Raw genomic sequence first — 21,842 nt, 5'->3', positions numbered from 1 at the left:
CGATGACTATCACCTGATTCTAATGAAACATATATGAAACCCCTGCGATTTTTTTTTTAAACAAAAACTAAATGAACAAAACTGGTGCACCTATGTTGAAACTATGAGTGATCATACACATAATTAGAGTATGAACACTGTCAGCCATTGAGAAGTTTCATACTCTAGCTCCGAAGACTGTACTTAGATCCTAATGAACTTTATGCAGAACAACCGGAAAATACTTTCAAACAAACAAAACGGTGCAGCTGCGTCTGCGTCGAAGAGTTATGCTTCGACATACGCACGACACATATATAAATGGATCAAATTGAGAACGTTTACAGACTGAGAATTTATATCTGGCATTAAAAGTTATACCAGAGTTATCACTGGTATTTTCATCTGAAGACAATGATTTAGATGAGTAATTATAATTCAGTTCATTGCAGGGAATTTAACACTGTGAAATAATTATGTGAGAAGAGTTTAATAATAAAGCTGAGAAAGATGATGTTGATATTCTAGTGTTTCTCAGAGATCAACTCTTAACACTAGAAGGACCGCACTTTCTACCTACCTATAATGCCCGCAATGGGTCATTTTGACCCATATTAATTTTTATACTGATATTATGGATTTTTCTGTTGGGTTCTTGTCTTTATGCACTAGAGAGCGCGAATTATAGTAAATGTTAGTTCAGAAGTACTTTTTACGTACATTAAAGGGTAAACAGAAATACTTATATACTTATATATACAGATATACTTATATATATATATATATATATATATATATATATATATATATATATATATATATATATATATATATATAGATAGATAGATAGATAGATAGTTACAGGATATATGGAAATGATATATGCTTAAACAATACACAATTTATTTTCCTAATTTGTATGAGAATTAAAATGTAGAAAAAAATAAATGATTTATTACAGAATGATGTTTCTAATAATTTTCCTTTTATTATTCTTTTTTGAACACAAAATTGTTTCTAGGCAGTCTGTTATTTTACAGATGAACACTTTAGTTAACATTTTTCCTTTCTTATTGAAATAATTTGAGAATACAATGAGCTATAGAGCTTCACCTACTCATGAAAATGGTGCAAGGAGAAAACTGTCTTACACGTCTTTCTTGCACTCATTACACACCAACACTTTCGATGAGCACTTTCCGCAGGCAAATCTTTTGCATGATGGGCAGCATGCAGATGACTTGTTGGCACTTTTTGGTGCGACCTGGCAGTGCTTTCGTTTTGTAGAACCCTTAGTTTGCTGTGGAAGATATTGTTTGGGTTGTAGATTCCCTTTCCTTTCTTTTATGATTTCGTCAGCTAGATCCAAGAGGAACTTCCTTCTGCTTATCCGTCTTCCAGTGACTGCTTTGTAAACTATCCAAGAATTTATTCTTGTCAAGTCCAATATGTTATAAAGAATATGAACTGGTCATCGTCTACTACCAGCTCGAACAGAGTACTTACGCGCCATTTGGTCCAGAACATCTACACCCACTTTCGTGTGATTGGGTGTAGACTGTTTCAGGCTTCTTTTTCCTTGTTGTTGGTACTTCTACATCAGGATGCAGAGTGCTCAAAATTAGCACGTTCTTATTCTTTCTACAGAGGTAGTCTGTCATCGGGTGGCCATATTGGTTTTTATATATTTTTGTATCATATAGCTCTCGATTTGGTTCCACTTTCTTGACACAGACTGGTAATTCTCTACGCTGTTTCCGTACTGTGCCAACAATGCTGATATCATCTTTCTTCAACTTCTCAGCTAGCGAAACAGAAGTAAAAAAGTTGTCGCATGTAAGGTTCAAGCCGGTTTTCTTATATGATTCCATTAGATGTAAAACTACATATTCGGGAAGAGGCTGATCTGCAGGCTTATTTTCGTCTTTTCCTAGGTAAGGAAACCCGTGAAGACAGTATTTGGTATTGACGTCAGCTAACAGCCAGTACTTTATTCCAAATTTATCCGGTTTCGTTGCAACGTACTGCAAAAATCTGCATCTCTACTTTCTGGGATATAGTTGTTCGTCACACGTAACATTTTCCCCAGGATTGAAACAATTCAACGAATTTTTCACAAATGTCTCATATTGAAGATGCAAGGGCAAATTTGTCAGTTTGTAGCTTGATTCTTCTCTCTGCACGTATATCGAATCGAATGTACTTCATGATTTCAATAAATCTGTTCCTAGGCATTGCATCTCTAAAAAGAGCTACTCCCCATTTGCTGGACCAACACTTTTCAGTGGCATATTCCGCAGACGTAACGCACCTCTAACATAGAGCAATGCTATGAAAATTAGAAGTTCATCTTTATCTACTGTCTAATTAGGTTTTTATTTCTCCGCCTCTTTATCGGTACATCTTTTGATAATTGATAAGAATTCACCATTGATAATCAGTCGAAATGCACTAAACAACGAATCCTCGGTTATATTTTGCTTTGCATAACGTGTTGGCCCTGGAGTAATACGTACGATGTTATGCGTCTGTCTTCTACCCTGAGATGGAGCTGATGAATCTATAACCTCCCATTTTGTTCCATGAGCTGCAGTTACAGATCTTGGTAGATTATGTGTTTGTGGTACGGAATACTTTGCAATTATGCTAGTATTTCTTCGTTGTTACGTACAATTTTCGATCTTTCCTATGACATGCTTCCAGAATGATCACATAAAAATTGTATCTTGGTCTACAAAGCAGTCTGTTTCATCACATCACCCGTCACCAATAACACAAGTAACTTGTAAATATTGAGTAAGTTTTGAGAAGATCAAGATGCTTTTCTAGAAAGCAAGCGACCATTTCTCCATTGGAGCTTATTTAGTTATTACTGACAAGGATTGGAAATGAATAAATATGGAATAAAAAAATAACAGACGTAGTGAAAGAAGATTTTTTATATGCATGATTACAGCATTAACGAATAATATCTAGAGGTAGCATTATGTATTCCACTTGGTAGTTACATGTATTTTATCCTTGCGCGCCATCTGTCAGACACATCAATAACTTCAGTAAAAATGAGGTACGTCTAGTTATGTGTAGCACAGTTGTAAAACACAATAGCACAAACTATGTTGCTATGTGTTTAGTTCGTACCAAATATTTAAATAGAAATATACCGTAAAAATGTATGGAATTTAACATGGGTCAAAATGACCCATTGCGGGCATTTTAGGTATAACTATAAAATTTGCCTTAGTTTGTGAACCCACAATGCTCTGAATTTTAGTATTGCTGCAGGCTAATAGCATTAACAAATTCATAAAATATTATTCACTTAGTATTTCAAATACGTTTACAGAAGAATATTAAAATATGGTGATGGGTCATTTTGACCCATCCGGTCCTTCTAGTGTTAACAAATCATGGTGGATCTTGTGAATTGTATCCGGAGGGTTAGGAAGCATTTTTCAGCAAAAAAGATCTAGAAAGTAGATTTCCAATTGCTAGAGCATACATTCAATACTACATACCAGTACAAACCTCCCTATTATGATTTCGCACTCTGGCAAAACAAAAGCGACATATATCTTAGTCCAAACGAACTGTGTTATTATATATACGAAAAGAAATATCTGTTAGAAAAGAGCATGAGTACAACAAAACAACCAATGGTTAGCCAATTTAACTTGAGCTACTTCTGAAAGGAAACTAATAACGAACGATAAACTGCATAATTTGCGTATTTACCGATGTCATATTTTCTTATGTACACTTACTCTCAGGCGCCAAAGTAGAGCGTGATTTCAAATCTTCTGCAGAACTAAGTTCCAGTCCTCCGATGTCAAGCTTTTCAACCTCTTCAATTTGCTTTTTCTTACCTCTGCCTTTCTTTTTCTTATCTGCAAAAAATTACGAAAACAAGAAAGTAAGTTTGCTGTTTATAAAAAGACACTATTCTAAATCTAAAATTATATAAATGTTACTGTTACATCGCTAAACAATGTCTACCCTATATATATATACAAAGAAATAAAAAGCTTTGGAACGTAGTCTGATACGCCAAATAGAACAACAAAACTTACAATAAACGTTATGTCCAAAAATGCCTTGCCTAATATATATACTATAAGGAACTGCTAATCAGGAAATCGCGTCCAATACTGTCAATGCACATGAAGTTTAAAAACATTCTTCATCCAGCACATAAACAAACCTAGTAATAACAAAGTAAAAATGTTCAAAATCTTACTCTGTTCGTGTTCAGGATATCGTTCTCCACAATACTTCAATTTTTTGGGGAATCATCCCCAACTGTAAGCGGCAGCTGAGGGTACAAGCTAAGATCTTAAATTTTGAAATATGTACCCAAGAGCACAATTCTTAACTAAAGTTAAAAAAAAAAAAAAAAAAAAAAATCTTTCGCAGAAATAACGCGGTGAGATACAAGGTTTAGAATCGCAAATGTGCTATCATCTGTTAGTTTTAAAATTACAGTTTATTTATTTTAAATCTCACCGACAAACTTGCCACGCGTTTAACTCTTAAAACGAGTTCCTCAACTTACTATCTTCACGACAAATTTTCAGAAGAAAATCAATTAACCATTCTTATGAAACCAATATACGTAGATGCTAGAATCATACCAGAAAGTGAATTAATGATTACAATTTAACTCAGTTACTTTGCTTGTTTGCTTAGAATTTTCCACAAATAATATTAAGTGCAGTTGGTAATTACTAACACTGGCAACAATTTAGAATGTATAATCAGAATAATGCAAGACTGAATAGTTGACAAAAGTAAGGACATCCTTGAGATTTTACAAGTCTAATACAGGTATTTATAAATTTTAAAGCTAGTCTTCCATATGTTTAACCCAAACACATGTATATGCGTTTCTCCACTCCTAATTAGTTTGCTCCGAAGAAGGTGGTGATTGTGACAACCGAAAATTAACCAGTGAAATCAAATGACAACCTAGAACTATCAGGCAACCAAGAAAGTTCGTGCAGTTTTTACACCTGCCGCTTTTTTCGTGGGGTAGTAATCATTTCTGCCAGGGATACCTGTATGTGAGTTTCTGAAAGCTGAGTCATTGGCGCGTCAGCTAACGTAAATAACAGGTCGCATTCGACAGTTCGAGATCAAGTATTCGCACTGAACCATGTCTGTATCGAACGCAGTAATCAGAGCTTGTTTACTGTATGAGTCCAAATTGGGCACAAAAGATGCGGAAGCAGCAAGAAAAATATGTGCAGCGTTCGAGAAGGTACAATTAGTAAACGGACAGCTCAAAAATGGTTTCAGACCTTTTCGATCGGCAATAAGACATTTGAAAACAAACCTCGATCGGGCAGACCAAAATCTCTCGATTTGGACCAACTCAAGGCATCAATTGAAGAGGATTAAGTCAAACGTGTCAAGAACTCGCTAAACGATTTGGGGTAAGCGATGAAATCATTCGTGTGCACTTGCATGAGCTTGGAAAATCGTGGAAACTAAGTAAGTGGGTCCCTCACCTGCTGACTGCTGTGAACCGTCTCCAATGACAACATTTGCTCTTCCTTGCTGACTAGGAACAACAACTGTCCAATTTTGGACTGCATTTTGACGTGTGATGAAAAGTGGGTAATGTACGATATCAAAAAGCGCTCGTACTATTGGCTATCCTCAAATGACTCCATGCCTTTTAAGTGCAAAACCTGCTTTTCATTAGCGGAAGATGACGCTGTGTGTATGGTGGACTACTGCTGGGATTGTGCATTATGAGTTCTTGGAAAGTGGTAAAACCATAACCAAAGAGGTGTACTCAGCACAATTGCAAAGAGTAGCCGAACAGCTTGCAAAAAACAACCTGCACTAGTGAGTAGGAAGGGTGTTCTTGTCCAAGACAACGCTAGACCTCATAAAGCAAAGATGACCCTGGACGTGATTTCTTCTCTCGGCTGGGAACTTCTGCCACATCCAGCGTATTCACCAGACATTACTCCATCAGACTACCATATTTTTCCCTCTCTCTATGGACAACCATATGCGCAGAGCTCCTTCGTGGCTAAGCGGTTAGCGTACGCGCCTTTGGCGTGGGAGACCTGGGTTCGATTCCCGGCAGAAGCTCATGTGGTTCGGATTCCGCGCTAATCAGTAGGTCCACGTCTCATATAGCCTCGCTGGTGAACGGGACGTTAAAATCAACTCAACTCAACCAATGCACAATCGACAATCCAAAACTAGAGAAGAGGTTGAAAACGCGATGGCGCAGTTTTTTGAGTCTCAACACAAAGATTTCTTCAAAAATAGCATCTACAGACTTGTAAAACGATGGGAGAAGGTTGTAAAAGCGGATGGTGGATATTTTGCGGAATAAATATAAGGTAAACTCATTTTTTGGAGCTTTTCTTTTTTGTACTGAAACCGCACGAACTTTCTTGGTGAATTGATAGAACGGTTGAAGTACGAAAATGTCTGAAATACCGAAAAAGACTACGAGTTCTCGGAAATTTGTATGTTAAAAAGAATGGAAAAACTTTGTGCAATTAAGGACTAAGTAGGTGCATTACGAATAATATAGCGGAAGAGTTTAATTGGAGAAAATTCAGAAAGAGGATCTATTAAGAAATTTGTCTATGGAGGCCACCATCAGTCTAATGAAAAGTGACCAACGTAAGAATATTTTGAAGCATATAAATCGCAACATAACATTTCTAACACAATACCTACTTATTATCTCCGTATCAGTCTATATCTTACAAAATGAAATGAAACTTATTTAGTTTAATTCCCACTTATAACTTTCAAGCTAAAGAAAACGAATGATTAATGGAAGAGAATCACTATGAAATTAAATTTTTGTGTTCTCTCACTGGGATTGGACCTGTAGCACATGCGCTAGCCACTAGACTAGCGAAGTTGATTTTTATTTTACAAATACTATATATATAATCGCAAGATTGTATTCATTACCAGAAATCTCGTGTGGATCTGATCCCACGTTTTTATATAACCTCGATGCTAAAAAGAATATTAAGCTCCGAAGCAACTGATCAGACAATACTCAGTGAAGAACATATCTGCCATATAAAATCATTACAAGTAATATACAAAACGCTACAGCACATACTTTATCTTTTCTCCCTTCCTCTCACAAGATCAAATTCCTATGCACTACTCATAAGTGGGTGGTTCCACGCCGAACTAGAGATGTATGCATAAGGCCTATGTGAGTAATGTGCCAATTTTGAACTTTGCGTGATAACTGAAGAATTTACTTGAAAGCGTGACATATGACATACTGGTAGGAAGAGTAAAGTCGTTAGTAGCCTGTGATGTACAACGAGAGACTTGTTTGTTTCAGGAATGTGGTGACTACCGTGGAAAGTGAGGCCTCGCCGAGGTCTGGAAAACAGATGATTATTCTTCTGAGGTTATATGAGAGGAAAATAAACTCATTAAAAAAAAATGTTGCCATTGATACCTTCATTGATGAACTTGAGACATGTACAGTGAAAACAGTAATATCTGAAGAAATTGCAACAATAACACATGGCATAAATGAAGGGATGTATAGAGGCGAGGTTCTAGAATGCTGGCCCGAACACATAGGTGAAAGTGGGTTAGAAGTCAGGCTGGTTCTTATCTTTATCAAAGCTCAATACGCAATTCACGTAGTAATGCCGAGCCAGCGATAGCAACTGAAGGCGTATTAATGCCAGGTTAATTAGTTTCTCTATTACAAATCAAAAGTTATGACAGAGGGCATGATTCAGCACATGCATTGTTGGCAATATACATCATTCTCCAGCAATCATAGACAGAAGAGATCATCACTATTTCTGATGATGCTCCTAATCATTTAAAAAGTCGTTACCAACTGTTGGAATCGCCAAAGTCGCTTGTGCCAGCAGCAAGTATACAGTGATGCTGACCATAAAAAGGTATTTTGCGATAGTATAGGAGGCCTGTTGAATCATCATGCTATAAAATATCTTCTTTCCAGTCCAAGTACAGCTGCAATTCAGAAAGCGAGGATTTTACATGAATGGTGAAGTCATACACGGCGACAGCCCTCACCCTGTTGTCCAAAGAGGAAGTTGAAAGAATTCTGCAAGCAGAAACCAAACAACTCATGTGGAAGAAATTCAGAAGTCAGATGTTTCGACTCACAGTGGCGGGAGAATATGTTGCACGAACTTTGTGTATGAGTGTGACTGGTGGCTTGCAGAGGTTATAAATATCAATTCTGAGTTAAAGGACATCGTCGTGAACTTTATGCTACCACATGGATCGACTGCTGGATGTACATTTTCATCTCCAAGACAGCAATATCCCTATCAGCGCTTACTTCCAGTTCACGATGTTTTAAAGTGGGTCTATTGTTTCAACAGGAAGGCATCATTCAATATCAAAGGAAAATAGTGATGTAATTGAACACATTTCTAATCCATTGAACTGTTAATTTCAATTGTAAGTAAAGCACACAGAAGTGGTATACTTTGGAATCTATATTATATTCCAGAAGCTTCAATACGTTTGAAAACTGTTGTCTGTTACTTATTCGCACGTTCGTGGTCTGTATCTCCAGCCAGCAATTTTCTTTCGTACAAAACAGAAATATATGTTTCTTTGTTTTTTTCTGAATGTTAACATCTTTTAAATTCAATAGCATCTAAGTCTATTAAGCTATTATTCTTTGCCTGCCTAAATCTTTTTAAAGTCACAACTTTCTTAATTTTGTACTCCATTTACCTTGAAATTGACTCCAATTGTTTTACAAGTTGGAATACATCGTGTGGATATATACCACTTAAAATATCAACCAATCTGTGCTACGTGCGCAATAAAACAAAAAATTGTATCTAACCGAGTCAGGGCAGAGCTGTTGGCTCGTGGGAGCAGGTGGGTTAGCAAAGGTAGTATGCACGTAAACGAATAGTGTAAAAAGCATGAACCTAGGCCTACATCAGACGGCAACCACGGTTAGCATTTTTTTTTTAATAATTTACTTTGTGTATGATATTTATATTAAATATGGACAGAAATAAGTTTGTTTCACATTGGTATTATGCTGGAAGGGGTCACAAGCTAAAAGCGAAATCCAAACTGCTTCTCGCCTTACATCCGAGAGAAAATTGTCCTCCATTTCTATTTGGAACTCGGCAGAATGAAAATTCCTCCCACTTTACTCCAACACCAATAGTATATTCGCTTATTCGGGAAAAAGAACTGTCTCGTTTCATTATAAAATTGGGTGGTATGGTCAGTAAGTCTCTTAATTCGAAAAACTCCCGCCTTAGCCACCGACAAAATCCTGTTAATACTTTCAATGCACATCAGTAACGGGAAATTTCAGTTATTGCTTTGATTGTAAAATTTTACATTCAACGTATCATAATCAGTATGCTAAAAGTGAGGTATTAATTTACAAATTTAATATTCAGATATCATTCAATAAAATTATAACAAAGACCAATCCAACGTAATGTTGGAAGCTACGTAGGCAGTCGATAAATTCTACCAATCTCTATTAATAAGCAGAAACCTTGAATTCTTTATAAAACATCAGGCATTTCAGGCAAGCAGAAATATACAATTTGGTTTCGTTTCGTATGTTTAAGCATAACATCCTTATGTAATACCGAGGTTATCAAGAATTTCGCTTAAAGTGACATCCGAACCGCTACTTGATTTACACTTGCGGTTCAATCGAAAATTGAACATGGGACACTTTGACTAAAGGTGAAAAGGAGATAAAACTAATGAAGACGGTTTGATATGTGGAAACGTCAACATGCAGTTCAAGGATTTAAAGCCTTTTCCCTTTTTTTTCTTTGGTTTAAAACAGTTAATATATATATATATATATATATATATATATATATATATATATATATATATATATATATATATATATATATATATATATATATATATATATATATATATATATATATATATGAGTTCACTCGAGAAAACGGCTCTACCAAAAAAAAAGTTTATAGGTAAACTACGATGCCAAACAATTTTCGTTAAAGAAGTAGTGTGTGAATATAAGCAATTTCTGTCATTATATATCATATTGAAATACATTTTGAATGGGAGTGAACGTATTCTAAGTGAAACTATTTACTGAAGCGGAAGAATACAAGAATGCGAAAAAGGTGGAAATAAACGGCAGGAATGTTCTGTTCGTGTTAGCAATGGACATTTGTGATGGATATAATGCAAACATACGATTTTATTAGAAAGAACTGTGTAATAAAGAGCCACATATTATCAAGTTTTTGCACCGTCATGGTATGTTGAAACGTAAAATCAACTACGCGAACTTGATTTCCCACTATCTTTGTTTATGCGTATGCCCGCTTCTGCGCTCCTGCCCTGGCTCGGTTAGATAGAATTCGTGGTTTTAGTGGCCACCTAGCACAAGTTGGTTCGCGGTTTATGCATTAGCTCCTCATTTAGTGCATGTTCTCCAAGAAGAAATCGGAAAATGCAATAAATGTGTTAAAATTTGGTAGAGCCGTCTGTCCGAGTAATGGCCACTTGTCAACTTGGTCACCTGCTTATCTTGGCTTAGTTCGTCTTGAACCTGCATTTCGCCATAAGACATACGTTACTTACTACTCTATAAGTTGGCCACCTGTCTATCTTGGAAGTTCGCCACACTGAAGCAATGTTTACCCTATGATGATAATGATAAATTTACCTGTGTATCTTGGCCACGAAAAATACAGGTTTGTTATTTTTCTTAACTCTTTCGAATTCCCATATGAGAGGCAGATGTTCTATATTTGTGACCGGACACAAAGAAGCATAGATTCGCACGATTTGTTCTTGGAGGTCAATGGCCAGAAGTATACCCTGATAAATGGGAGGTGAAGGAAGATGTGAATAAGAAAAAGCATGTACAGGAATTCAGGAAATGGTTGTACGTATTTGTTTACCCTGTCTATTTTGGTAAAACCATTACCTATATCGGCTATATCATCAGTGGGGAGCTTTAGTAATTCCGGAAAATTTCTCAAGGTTAAAACTAACCATTTCAATTAACTATTGACACCTGTCGGCTTGTCAAAAGATAGCGGAGTTTTTGAGGTATGAATTCCCTGAAGTTTTCTCAAAACATCTTTTGCTCCGAGGGAAACACTTCTCGCTCATTAACAAGAGGTAGTTAACGGGAAGGTTCTAGATTACTGGTTCCCCATGTAGATTAGTAGCTGGGTAGGTTTCTTTTGTACTAAAGTTTATAAATTTTACTTATAGAGTATTGCCGAGCGAGCGTTAGCGAGTGAAGGTGGGTTAGAGCCCCGCAGGGCACGTTGTCTTCTGTCTTTATTATTGCTCAATGGGAAGGGGGACCAGTAATCTAGAACCTTGCCGTAGTTAACTACAATATTAGAATGTGCATATCTGCCAAAAAGAATATAACAAATACGTCTAGAATGAACCACCATTCAATAACAACTAAAAGAAGTCATATATATTGCATATGAATTTCTCAATTTATAACTTAGCTTTTCTTGTTTTCAATCTGAATAACTCAGTGTGTTATAATATCAATTTCAATAAACTGCGTACATACGCTTCTATTTCATGGTTGTTTGTGTTATTGTTTTCAATCCGAAAAATCCAATGTACCAGACTAGTTTTCAGGAAGAGAAAGGTATGCACATATATTAAACATACTATTGTAATATTTCCTAGTACTGTATATTTTTATGATTACTCTATATACATTATTTATAAGAGCTGTCGTGCCATTATTAAAATTTTACAATCAAGTAATACTAGAAATCCTATTGTAAAAATACACAAATCACACTTATTTTCTGTAAGTTGGCCACTTTTTGATGGAACCGATGGTGGGCAACACAGACAGGTTCCACTGGTTTAAACCAGCCGAACTGGTGGCAACTAAAAACATGTGTACCGAATCAGGCATGCCGTTTCTTAAGTTACTAAGAATGTTACATTCTTACATGCATCTATTGTTGCACCTTACTCTTGCAAATAAAATTCCAAATTTCTTTCGTCACGTTTGCGAATCTACGCACTCCTAAAATGGGTCTATTTCATTACGAAAAAGGAACGAAAATGAAATGAAATGAAATCTTTGAGTTTTACGTCCCACAGTTATGCCGGTTAGTCTAAAGGAGACGGTGATTATGAGTAATGAATGAAATGGTGGAATGAAGAAAGTGTGAGGAAACGGGAGAACCCTCAGAAAACCTACACACACGGTGTTTGTCCACCACAAAGTTCACTTGGCGGGGCCTGGGATCGAACTCGGGACCCCTAGCACCAGAGGTGAACGCTCTACCACTGAGCTACCGCGTCCCCGAAAACGGGACGATGCGAGAGTAAAATATATATTTATTTTCCTTCTCCTTTCTGTTAGTACATTTTACTCTAAATTTTCCAATACTTGCATCCTAGACCTTAATCTACACAACCGTACTTTAATATAATTTGTAAGAAAACCATCTTAACACCCATCACCTATCTAACCACACATGAACAAAATGTGTTGACAATATGACATACTCTTTTCTTAGCAGAAATACTATGTACCATTAGCAGTAACGTCCTGTTCGGAAGATATGAAGGCACCAACATCTTCATCACTTACAAATCGTACTTCGATACAAGTTTTCCCCCGCACAGCCATTAAAAATATAAAAAATTCCAAAACAAATTCTCTTTGTTGAAATCTCAGCGGCTTTGCTTCCCGCCCTTTCTTCTTCTTCACAGCGTTGCCAGACTAACAGCTCGGGATTATTCCAAAACCTGATCGAAATTATGCTAGATTTTGTCAAATTATGCTAGATTTTCATAATTACTAATTCAGGAATTTAAACGAAAAAAAAAAAAAACGAAGTTGAGATACGATAACGTAACTTAAAATACACAGAGCGCAATAATGCGTGGATAGAACTCAATACTTCACACACCAAAGCTTTAACTCAACTAAACTAGTGCAGTCGTTGCCAGGCTCAATGGCGTATACATGGGCGGCGATTAGGGGGGGGCAAAGGGGGCAGTTGCTCCCACTTTCTTGAAGTAACCCATTAATGTATATAGCTTCATTTGAAAATATTCATAACTATATTACCGGTTCATAAAAAATGGTGCCATATATTTTCCGTTGCGTGAGTACATATTGGTTGTCTTCTCGTGGAGTTAAGCAAGCTACAGGAATTGCGTTTTAATTGCAATTCAAACCAATTAATATTGCAATTGCGTATTTCTTTAAATTTCGTAGCATATGCTTGTAGTATTTACTGTCTTTCATTTTCTAACAAGGTACATTCGTGAAGTGTAACCTCGGGTTTCGTGTAAAATTGATTCAAATATAATTGAATTAATTACTATGAATACATTGACTATATCAAGGGGAAAACTAATTAAATATTTAGAGTAGCTTCGCCTTTGTCTATGATTCTAATATAATTAAAATGTTCATGTTAAAATGATACGGAGCATAAGTTTAGATTGAATATGTTTATGGCATAAGGAAGAAATCAGAAAGAGGTAGGGGCGCCCGAAGAAAATTTTCTAGAGAGGGGCACCTCCATGGTTGCTGTATCACGTCTGGTATATCTGGTATTTAATATACGTGGCTTGCTATATTACTATACATTTTTGTGAGCCAGGGGGCGACCCCTGCCTTCCCATCGGGCACCCACGGAAAAAAGGTGTTCACCATTTGAAAATATCAAAGAAATCTAAAAACACGGTGTATTCGAAGAAATTATTACACAAGTTGCAAATCTCTCGCAGGACTTAACAGTGCATCTAATTATAAGGGATCATTTCAGATTGCTACACGACAAGCTTTAATGTATGTCGAAACAAAGGAGAAAGGCAAATTAAGCAATTAGTTTACGTTTTAGTAGCTTACAATAGGGGGGAAGGTAGTTTAAAGAGTTTGTTTGCCTTTTGGATTGTTTAGAGTAAACTGCATTGTAATTGGTGGGATGGGTTGCGAATAGCCAATCAGATGTAAGGGATCTCAAAAGCTGTCTTTTATCATTTACTTTTTTTTATTTTATTCATAGAGTCTTTGGAAGTCTAAAAAGTAGATATTTGACGAAACTGTTACACGTTTAAGTTTTTCAAAATAAAATATATTACTGTGCTTAGTAAGTAATTAGATTTGAATCAAATTAAGTACAAAAAACAGAGCTTTTCAAGAAAGGGGATATTACAACTGGATTTTCAATAATTATATAGGAATACACTTTTCATGGAAATATCCCTGTTGTCTCGTTAAGTCATTTGATGTTTTATGTCAAATCTAACTCAAAATAAAAAAAGTTTTATTTGCACTCACAGTAGAGGAAAAATATATTTGACGAACAGTATCACTGGCACGTACATATTTCATACCAAGGTTGTTCGGGCGATAATAACGCCAGAGGCAAACATATTTTACGAGATGGAATCATATCATCTTCCATCATCTCAATGTAAATGAATCGGTCGCGCATAGGATAGATAACAGTTCCTGTCGCTAATAGGACTGTCGCTTCTGGGACTAATTCATCAAATTTGTTTTACACATGCCCACATTCATGTCCCGTTACATCTAAAGAAACTAAAAGCAATCTCATGTCTGAAAACAAGCCTCATTATTCATTACTATAATTAATATTATCCTTTCTATTTACTTGTTTTGTATTTTTTTTTATTATTAAATAATCTGATCACACTATTTTCCAGACAGAATTTTAAGATGTTCATGAGCAAGGAATCAAATCTCTTCTTACGCCTTCGTTGTTTAAGAGTACAAAGGGCTAGTATCTACTTCCGTTGCTCTTGTCACTTTATTTAATAAAATATGAAATATGATATATGGTATTTTAACCGAAGAAGATAGTATCGTATTAGTTATACAACCTTTCGTCAAACAAAGTGTTAGAAACAACCAGATAAACTAAGATTTATATACAAATATTCAGATCATGCCTTGCCCCCCACTTTTAACGTCCAATCGCCGCCACTGGGCGTATATATCGTATAAATGAATGCAAAGTGTTTGTTTACATAGTTTGAAAGAAAATTACCTCGCAGCATAAACGGAGTTGGGAATTGTCTGCTGGGGGGACAGATTTTCGGACGTCTCGGATCTTTCACTTCAGGAATAAAGATGGTCATGAAGTCAGAAATAAAAATGTTGAAGTTGTCAAAAATTTGGGGGAGAATGGCCCCATAGCTCCGCCCATGCCTGGAAGTTAAGGGATTAGAAAACTAGATGGAGCCACAAAAAAAAAAAAAAAAAAAGTTTCTAACTTACTTCGGAAAATGAGACCGCCTATATGGTTTACCGACTATATGAATCAATGGCAGAGGATACATTTTTGGCGTTCTTTTTCTTCCCACGACTAACTTCTTTCTCATCTCCATGTTTTGTGGCTTTTTGATAAACTTGCTGATATTATGCTAGATTTGGGCAGGATGCTAAAAGCAAGATACTAGATGCTAAAGACATGCAAATTATGCTAGATCTAGCATCATTATGCTAGATCTGGCAACGCTGCTTTTTCATCACCGATACCCTTTTATTGTTTTGGTTGCAGTCATCTAGACATGTCGATGAATTTATAAAGATCGTTTCAGAACTGGAATTGATATAGAAGATACACTATGAACTGCAATCAAAATGGTGGTCAGCTACGGCGAATAGCATGTTCGAAATAAAATTGCTACAGCCTGTCTATTCTATCTGTGCCCTATGAAACTATGCGAACTATGCTTCGACCGTCCCCCACCAATCCTCTGACGGATGAAACTAGGGCTGTGCGATATGTCGAAATATCGATATCGTCGATATTCAATATCGACATCCGATATCGTCGATATTTGATATCCGATATTGTCGATATTCGATATACGATATTGTCGATATTCGATATCGATATCTGATATCATCAATATCGATATTCGATATTGGTGTTTCACACTTTCTCGAAAAAATTGCGGCGGGTTTTGCTTTATATATATATATATATATATATATATATATATATATATATATATATATATATATATATATATATATAACGCTTTTTGGCTTGCGATAGCAGCTGCATTTGCATTTCTTAACCGAATGAAACCAAACTGAACGATACTCCTATGAGGCAGAAAAACGCCCCGTTTCACGAGTCAAATTAATGTAGGGCTTGGGGACTATGCTTCTCAAAATTCCATGTTAATATTTAATTTTCTCTTTTGACTTCATTTCTTAACAGAATGAAGCCAAGTTTACAGAGGATTAGTATGGCTTAAAAATTTGGTTGCTTTTGAAGATAGTTCAAATCAGCGGCGGTGGGGTAGAAATTAGGGATGGGCACGAGTCGAGTCGAAGGTAATTTTCTCGAGTCGAGTTCCGAGTCGCGTCAAGTTTGATAAATGGTTCGCTCGTTTAGCTCGTTTTAACTCGTTTTGAAATCATGGCCTGGTTAGACTGGAAAGCGAAAGCCATGAGAAATATAAGCAGTAATGTGGAACATTTTTAGTGTTGCTCATGAGAGGGGACACTGCTCGCATCTCGTCTCGTCCCGATAACGAGACAAAAACAGATTTTTATAATGAAACAGCCTTAAATGTCGTGAGCACAATGACAATACAGGGTGACCAAAAGTATGTATACAGTCCAGTACTGACCGGCTCATGGCATTTTATATCATTTTCTTATTTTCCACACATGTTTTAACTTAGTTTCTGCATTGTTTGTTCTTAATGTCTTTTCACTTATACCTAAAGCTTTGAACAGATCGAACTAGATAAATGTAGGCCTATTATCTTAATAAATTAAATTACTTGATCGATGCTGGTCTGTATACCTACTTTTGGGCTACTCTGACTGTAAATCTTACCATCAAGGCTGAGACTTGCACGGTCGAATTTTTCAGCCCAAACAGAAGCCCAACCCGAGTAGTGATATCAACTGGCTCGATCCAGTTCAACTTAGTGAACAGCTCGAGCCGGCTCGATTGAATGAGCCATCGACTCGAGCCGGCCTGGTTTGGGTGAGCAACCAGCTTGGTTCGGTTCGGCTCAGGTGAGCCATCGGCTCGAGCTGGCTCGATTGAGGTGAAGCATCGGCTCGGTAGGCGTGACATGTGAGCGGTCATTCTGATCTCAGCTCTGTGGTGAACAAGCCGTGAGCCGATCCATTTAAACCAATTGCGCCATTTGAGTCGGCACAGATCATAAAACACGATCAAATGGATCGAATTTTGTTCGCTAGAGATCAGATATCAGTTTGAGGAAGTTACTGTATATCCGGCTCAGTGGGTTTCTTGTATCTGAATTCTCGTTTAAAGAAATTCTTGGTTTGATTGTAAAGAAGACTATTACGAACTAAGTTCTTGTACAGTCAGGTGTAAATTTCCAGCTCGATAAATTTCTTGTATAACTATCTTGAGAAATAAACGGATTGAACCAGTGTTTAGTAATTTTCATTGGTTCTGGTGGGTGGGGCGATGAATGGATCCCTTGCTACTCCTTTGGATATACTATAAATCGTCTCCTTAACTTTAAAAGCTTTCTATACATTCAGAAAATCAACTAAAATAATAATAAATTTGGCCTACTGCTTGTTTAAAACTGAAGGAAGCAAACTCACCGAGAGTAGACCCGGGACCGCACATATAGAAGGCAAGTATATTCGCCATTTGACAGCGAAGAGGCAGCATTACTTGACTGTGAATTATATTAGCAACAACTATCAACTTGATGTTGAAGTTGATGACAAAGAAACGCGTTATATTTTAAAAGTAACTTAACCAACTGATTGAACTCTACAAGATATCTGGGGGCCGCGGTGGCTCAGTGGTAGAGCGTTCACCTCTGGTGCTTGGGGTCACGTGTTCGTTCCCAGTCCCCGCCAAGTGAACTTTGTGGTGAGCAAACACCGTGAGCGTGGGTTTTCTCGGAGTTCTCCCGTTTTCTCAAACTTTCTTCATTCCACCATTTCATTTATTACTCATTATCACCGTCTTCTTTAGCCTAACCAGCATATCCGTGGGACGTAAAACTCAAAGATTTCATTTCATTTTCTACAAGATATTTCATATTTCTGTCAAATTATGTTTTGATATCAATGATATATTTTATCATTTTGTTTTTAATGTGCCCATATTATTCAAAATTACCCAATTTCTAGTCAGTTACATTTATGATCATTTATGAATGTTCACGCTTACGCTGTGAAGCCTAGAAAACCTCAGTGTGTCGTTGTTTCCCAAATTGATACTGATTAGACGCTTTTACTGATAAATCCAACAGACCAGCAGAATTCAATAAGAGTAAAGAAAATGTGAGTTAATTGTCATTGGTATATATTTTCTCCAATGAAAATGTTAACAAATCAAGGCACTATCTAAGAATTTAAAGACTAAAATCATAAAACAATTAGTTTGCCTGTAGTGCTGTGTGTGTTAATACAAGAAAGGACATTAAAAGCTTTTGAGAGCGAACTTTTGAGATCAGCTTCTGAGGGCTCGAGCCGACTCGGTTGGGTGAGCTGTTGGTTCGGCTCACTTCTCGGACCGGCTAGATTGTGAGCCGAGCCGCTCGATTCATTGACAAGCCTAAACCCGGAACGATCAGTTTTGAACATGATTAGCTGGCACCTTATAACAATTTTTGGCTCGAGCCCGAATAGTTCCTCTTCCGGAACTCAAAACCAGAACTCCATGAACGATGTTCTTCCTTGCCTCCTAGACTTCTCGATGACCGAAATTGGCAGTTGACTTGAAGGACACTTGAAGAGAATATTTGAAACTCCACACAGGGTATGGCTCGATTTGGCTCGTTTCGGCTCGACTCGACTCGAAACTCGACCCAAATTCGAGTCGAGTTTCGAGTCGAGTTAGAGGAAATTTTTCGAGCCGAGTTCTCGAGTCGAGCTCAAAGATGTCTGTTTCGAGCCGAGTCGAGTTTCAAAGAAAACTCGCTCGAATTCGCTCGTGCCCATCCCTAGTAGGGATGTTTCTAGGTCTATTTAATCCAACTAAATATTGTATATTTAACTTATATTACCGGCTCCACTTCTTCACCGAATTAAACCAAACTTTGTGCAAAAATTGTATTGGGCAGAAATGATGTTCCTTTTAAAGATAAGGCCAAAACCAGTGCAGAGCCGGGGAGCTATGCCCTCCAAAATATTCTTCATCATTAACATGGCTGCATTCTTTAACCGAGTCAACTTGATATCCTCACTACAATTAATGTTTGTGCTGTATTGCCATTGCGAGTGAAAAATCAAATGCATGTGCTAAAATTTGCTTAAATCTAAACAGACAGGGAAACAAGAATTTACTAGTTTTTTTTTGTGCAAAGTAGTAATTTTCCGTTTATTTGTATGTGGTACTAGATGTAAGTTTAGCCACGTAACTCAATCCACTAAAACAAACAAAAGCCTCCATTCTCTCATTTCACTACACAGACCTACATATTCTGTTTAGGTAGTATCAACACTTCCCTATTTCTTTGGATTTGTTTAAGTATTAGAATATGCATTATTAGGTGCACTGTTATTAGGAATGACTTAGAACCTTTCTAAATTGATTTCATAAGCAAAACTGAATAATGGTATAAGACGCAAGCTTTAGCCTAAATTAAATGAAAACATCAACACTTTTAGATATGAGTTTGCACAAAACAATAAGAAGAAACCTCTTAAGCTCATGTGGGAGATGTCACGTCTTTTTTAAAATTGTATATTAAAATAGAATACTACAAAAGAATAAGTCCAAGTGTTAAATTTATAAAGCCAACGGATTAACTTAGAAGAACACAAACACACACCTCACACATACAGAGAAAAATAAACAATAACTGTCTTGTTTAGAAATATGCCTATTAGCATTGAGTTTTCAACTAGAAATGTATGATGCAGTGAAGTTCATGACACTGCTATTTAAGAACGAGCTCTTTTATTCATGGAAAGAAAATCAGTTGTTTCGCATGTTGTGCACTAACTGTAAGTGAAGTATGAGCATCAGTTACGATATTGCATCCACAACTAAATACTCTTTCCGATAGAACGCCGGTACCTACACAAATACTTACGAGCCAGAAGAGCTAATTTTGGAAAGTCACTGTCATGAGATTTCCTCCAGTGAAGGAGGGTTTCTTCCATATCTGTAGGCAGTGGTGCTATTCTAATTTTTGGTGACAGGTTATATATATGAGAGAGAGATAGTAGATAGATACATAGAAAGATATCTCTCTCCAGTGGCGTAACTAAGGGCTTGGGGTCCACCCCGCAGACAACGTGGAATGGGGCCCCTTTTCTACATCCTACATCACGATTTGGGGGCCCCGTGATGACTTGGGCTCCCCTGCAATGCGGGGTCTGCAGGGTCCTGTCTCTCGCCCTCTCTCTTAGGAAGCAAAGATCAAACAAGATAGACAAAGGCAAATTTTTCCCTGGATATCACAAGTGACAAGTAGAGACCTACATAGCAACCAATATAAGGTGTTGTGACGAAATTAGGTAGCACTGCGAATATCTTGGAAACGAATTATCCAAAATAGATGTTTGTCAAGAAGTATTGGAAACACCTTAACCCAGCAATGGATCAACAATTATTGACAATGGTATGTATGCGTTTCAAATGTAAATAACCCTCAGCACTGCACTCATGTGATCCCAGTTTTCATTCTTGATATCTAACCAGTCCATTTGAAATTAAGAAATAATCGCTTATACCTTATTCCGAGAGATCATATATCTAACCCTGTAGCTGTAAGAATTTCTAAGAACAAAGCTAAACAAACTGAAACTTGCTCGTTCTTGGGTATAACTGGATAAAATTTACTGTTATATCTGGGTATAACAAACGGTTTAGCAAACTCGAAATATATTAACAACCGGTTTTAGCGAACCGGTGCGAACCGGCTGAATAGCACCACTGTCTGTAGCACTGAAAGATATGCATCGATTTCCTGTTGCAGTGAGGCATCAAATAATTAGCACAAACGAGAAACGGTGATTCCCCGATTTTGCTTTTGTTGATTGGGTACGTCATTCGTCCATCTGAAATGAAATTAAACTTTTGAGTTTTACTTCCAACGATTTTGTCGGTTAGGCTAAAGGAAACGGTGATAATGAGAAATGAATGAAAATGGTGAAATGTAGAAAGTGGGAGGAAACGGGAGAACCCCGAGGACACCCACGCAACGGTGTTTGTCCACCACAGGATTTGAACCCGGGATCTCATGCACCAGAGGTGAACGCTCTACAAGTGAGCCACCGCGGCTCCTATCATCCATATCTGGATCCAGTATTGTTTGTGCGTGAGCTTAAAATACAACGCACGCACGTGTTATGTTATAGAAAGACCTCTCTCTCTCTCTCTCTCTCTCAAACGCATACCGCCACACGTGCACATTCACAAATGCACATACATGAATTAAACACCTACACACACACACACACACACACACACACACACAAACACATATTCTATGTCACCCTGTTTCACTCTCATTATTTCCGCAATGATGGCCAATATGATAGCTGGGAAAGAAATTAAATGACTATTTTTATTAACTTTTTCTGAGGAAAGAGTGGTCGATTAGTAGGAACACAAGTCTGTTTTCTGTGAATAACAAGTATTCTGAGATATCCCCCATTGAAACGTTTTGAGACCAGATTGTCTATATCAACATGAATATTCAAGACCAATCAATATATTGAATATCCATATTTGATGTTGTCGATATAAATATTGGATGTTGTCGATATCGATATTTGATGTCGATATCGATATTCAATATTATCAATATCCGATATTGTCGATATAGAGATTCGATATTGTCGATATCGATATATCTATTCGATATCAATATCAGAAAAATATCGA

General features: G+C 36.9%; 1 protein-coding gene across 2 annotated transcripts in view; it reads right to left on the bottom strand.

Moving 5' to 3' along the window:
* Orc2 (origin recognition complex subunit 2) overlaps positions 1-12,726 on the bottom strand; it is a 66,109-nt gene extending 53,383 nt beyond the window's left edge. The window contains exons 1-2 of one of the 2 annotated variants that reach the window (XM_081748852.1): positions 12,535-12,726; positions 3,744-3,866 (exon numbers count right to left, since the gene is read on the bottom strand). In XM_081748852.1, coding sequence (XP_081604978.1) covers positions 3,744-3,866; positions 12,535-12,631 — 220 coding nt within the window. In that variant the 5' untranslated portion in view covers positions 12,632-12,726. Of the gene's footprint in view, positions 1-3,743; positions 3,867-12,507 lie in introns of both variants that reach the window. The other variant, XM_081748853.1, reaches the window with a different exon arrangement.
* Between the last annotated feature and the right edge of the window lie 9,116 nt (positions 12,727-21,842).

This window comes from Thermobia domestica, chromosome 2, assembly GCF_964235325.1.
Source record: "Thermobia domestica chromosome 2, izTheDome1.hap1.1, whole genome shotgun sequence".
NCBI lineage: Eukaryota > Metazoa > Arthropoda > Insecta > Zygentoma > Lepismatidae > Thermobia > Thermobia domestica.
Note: the sequence above shows the minus strand (reverse complement) of the source record. Positions and strands in the feature narration are given on the sequence as shown.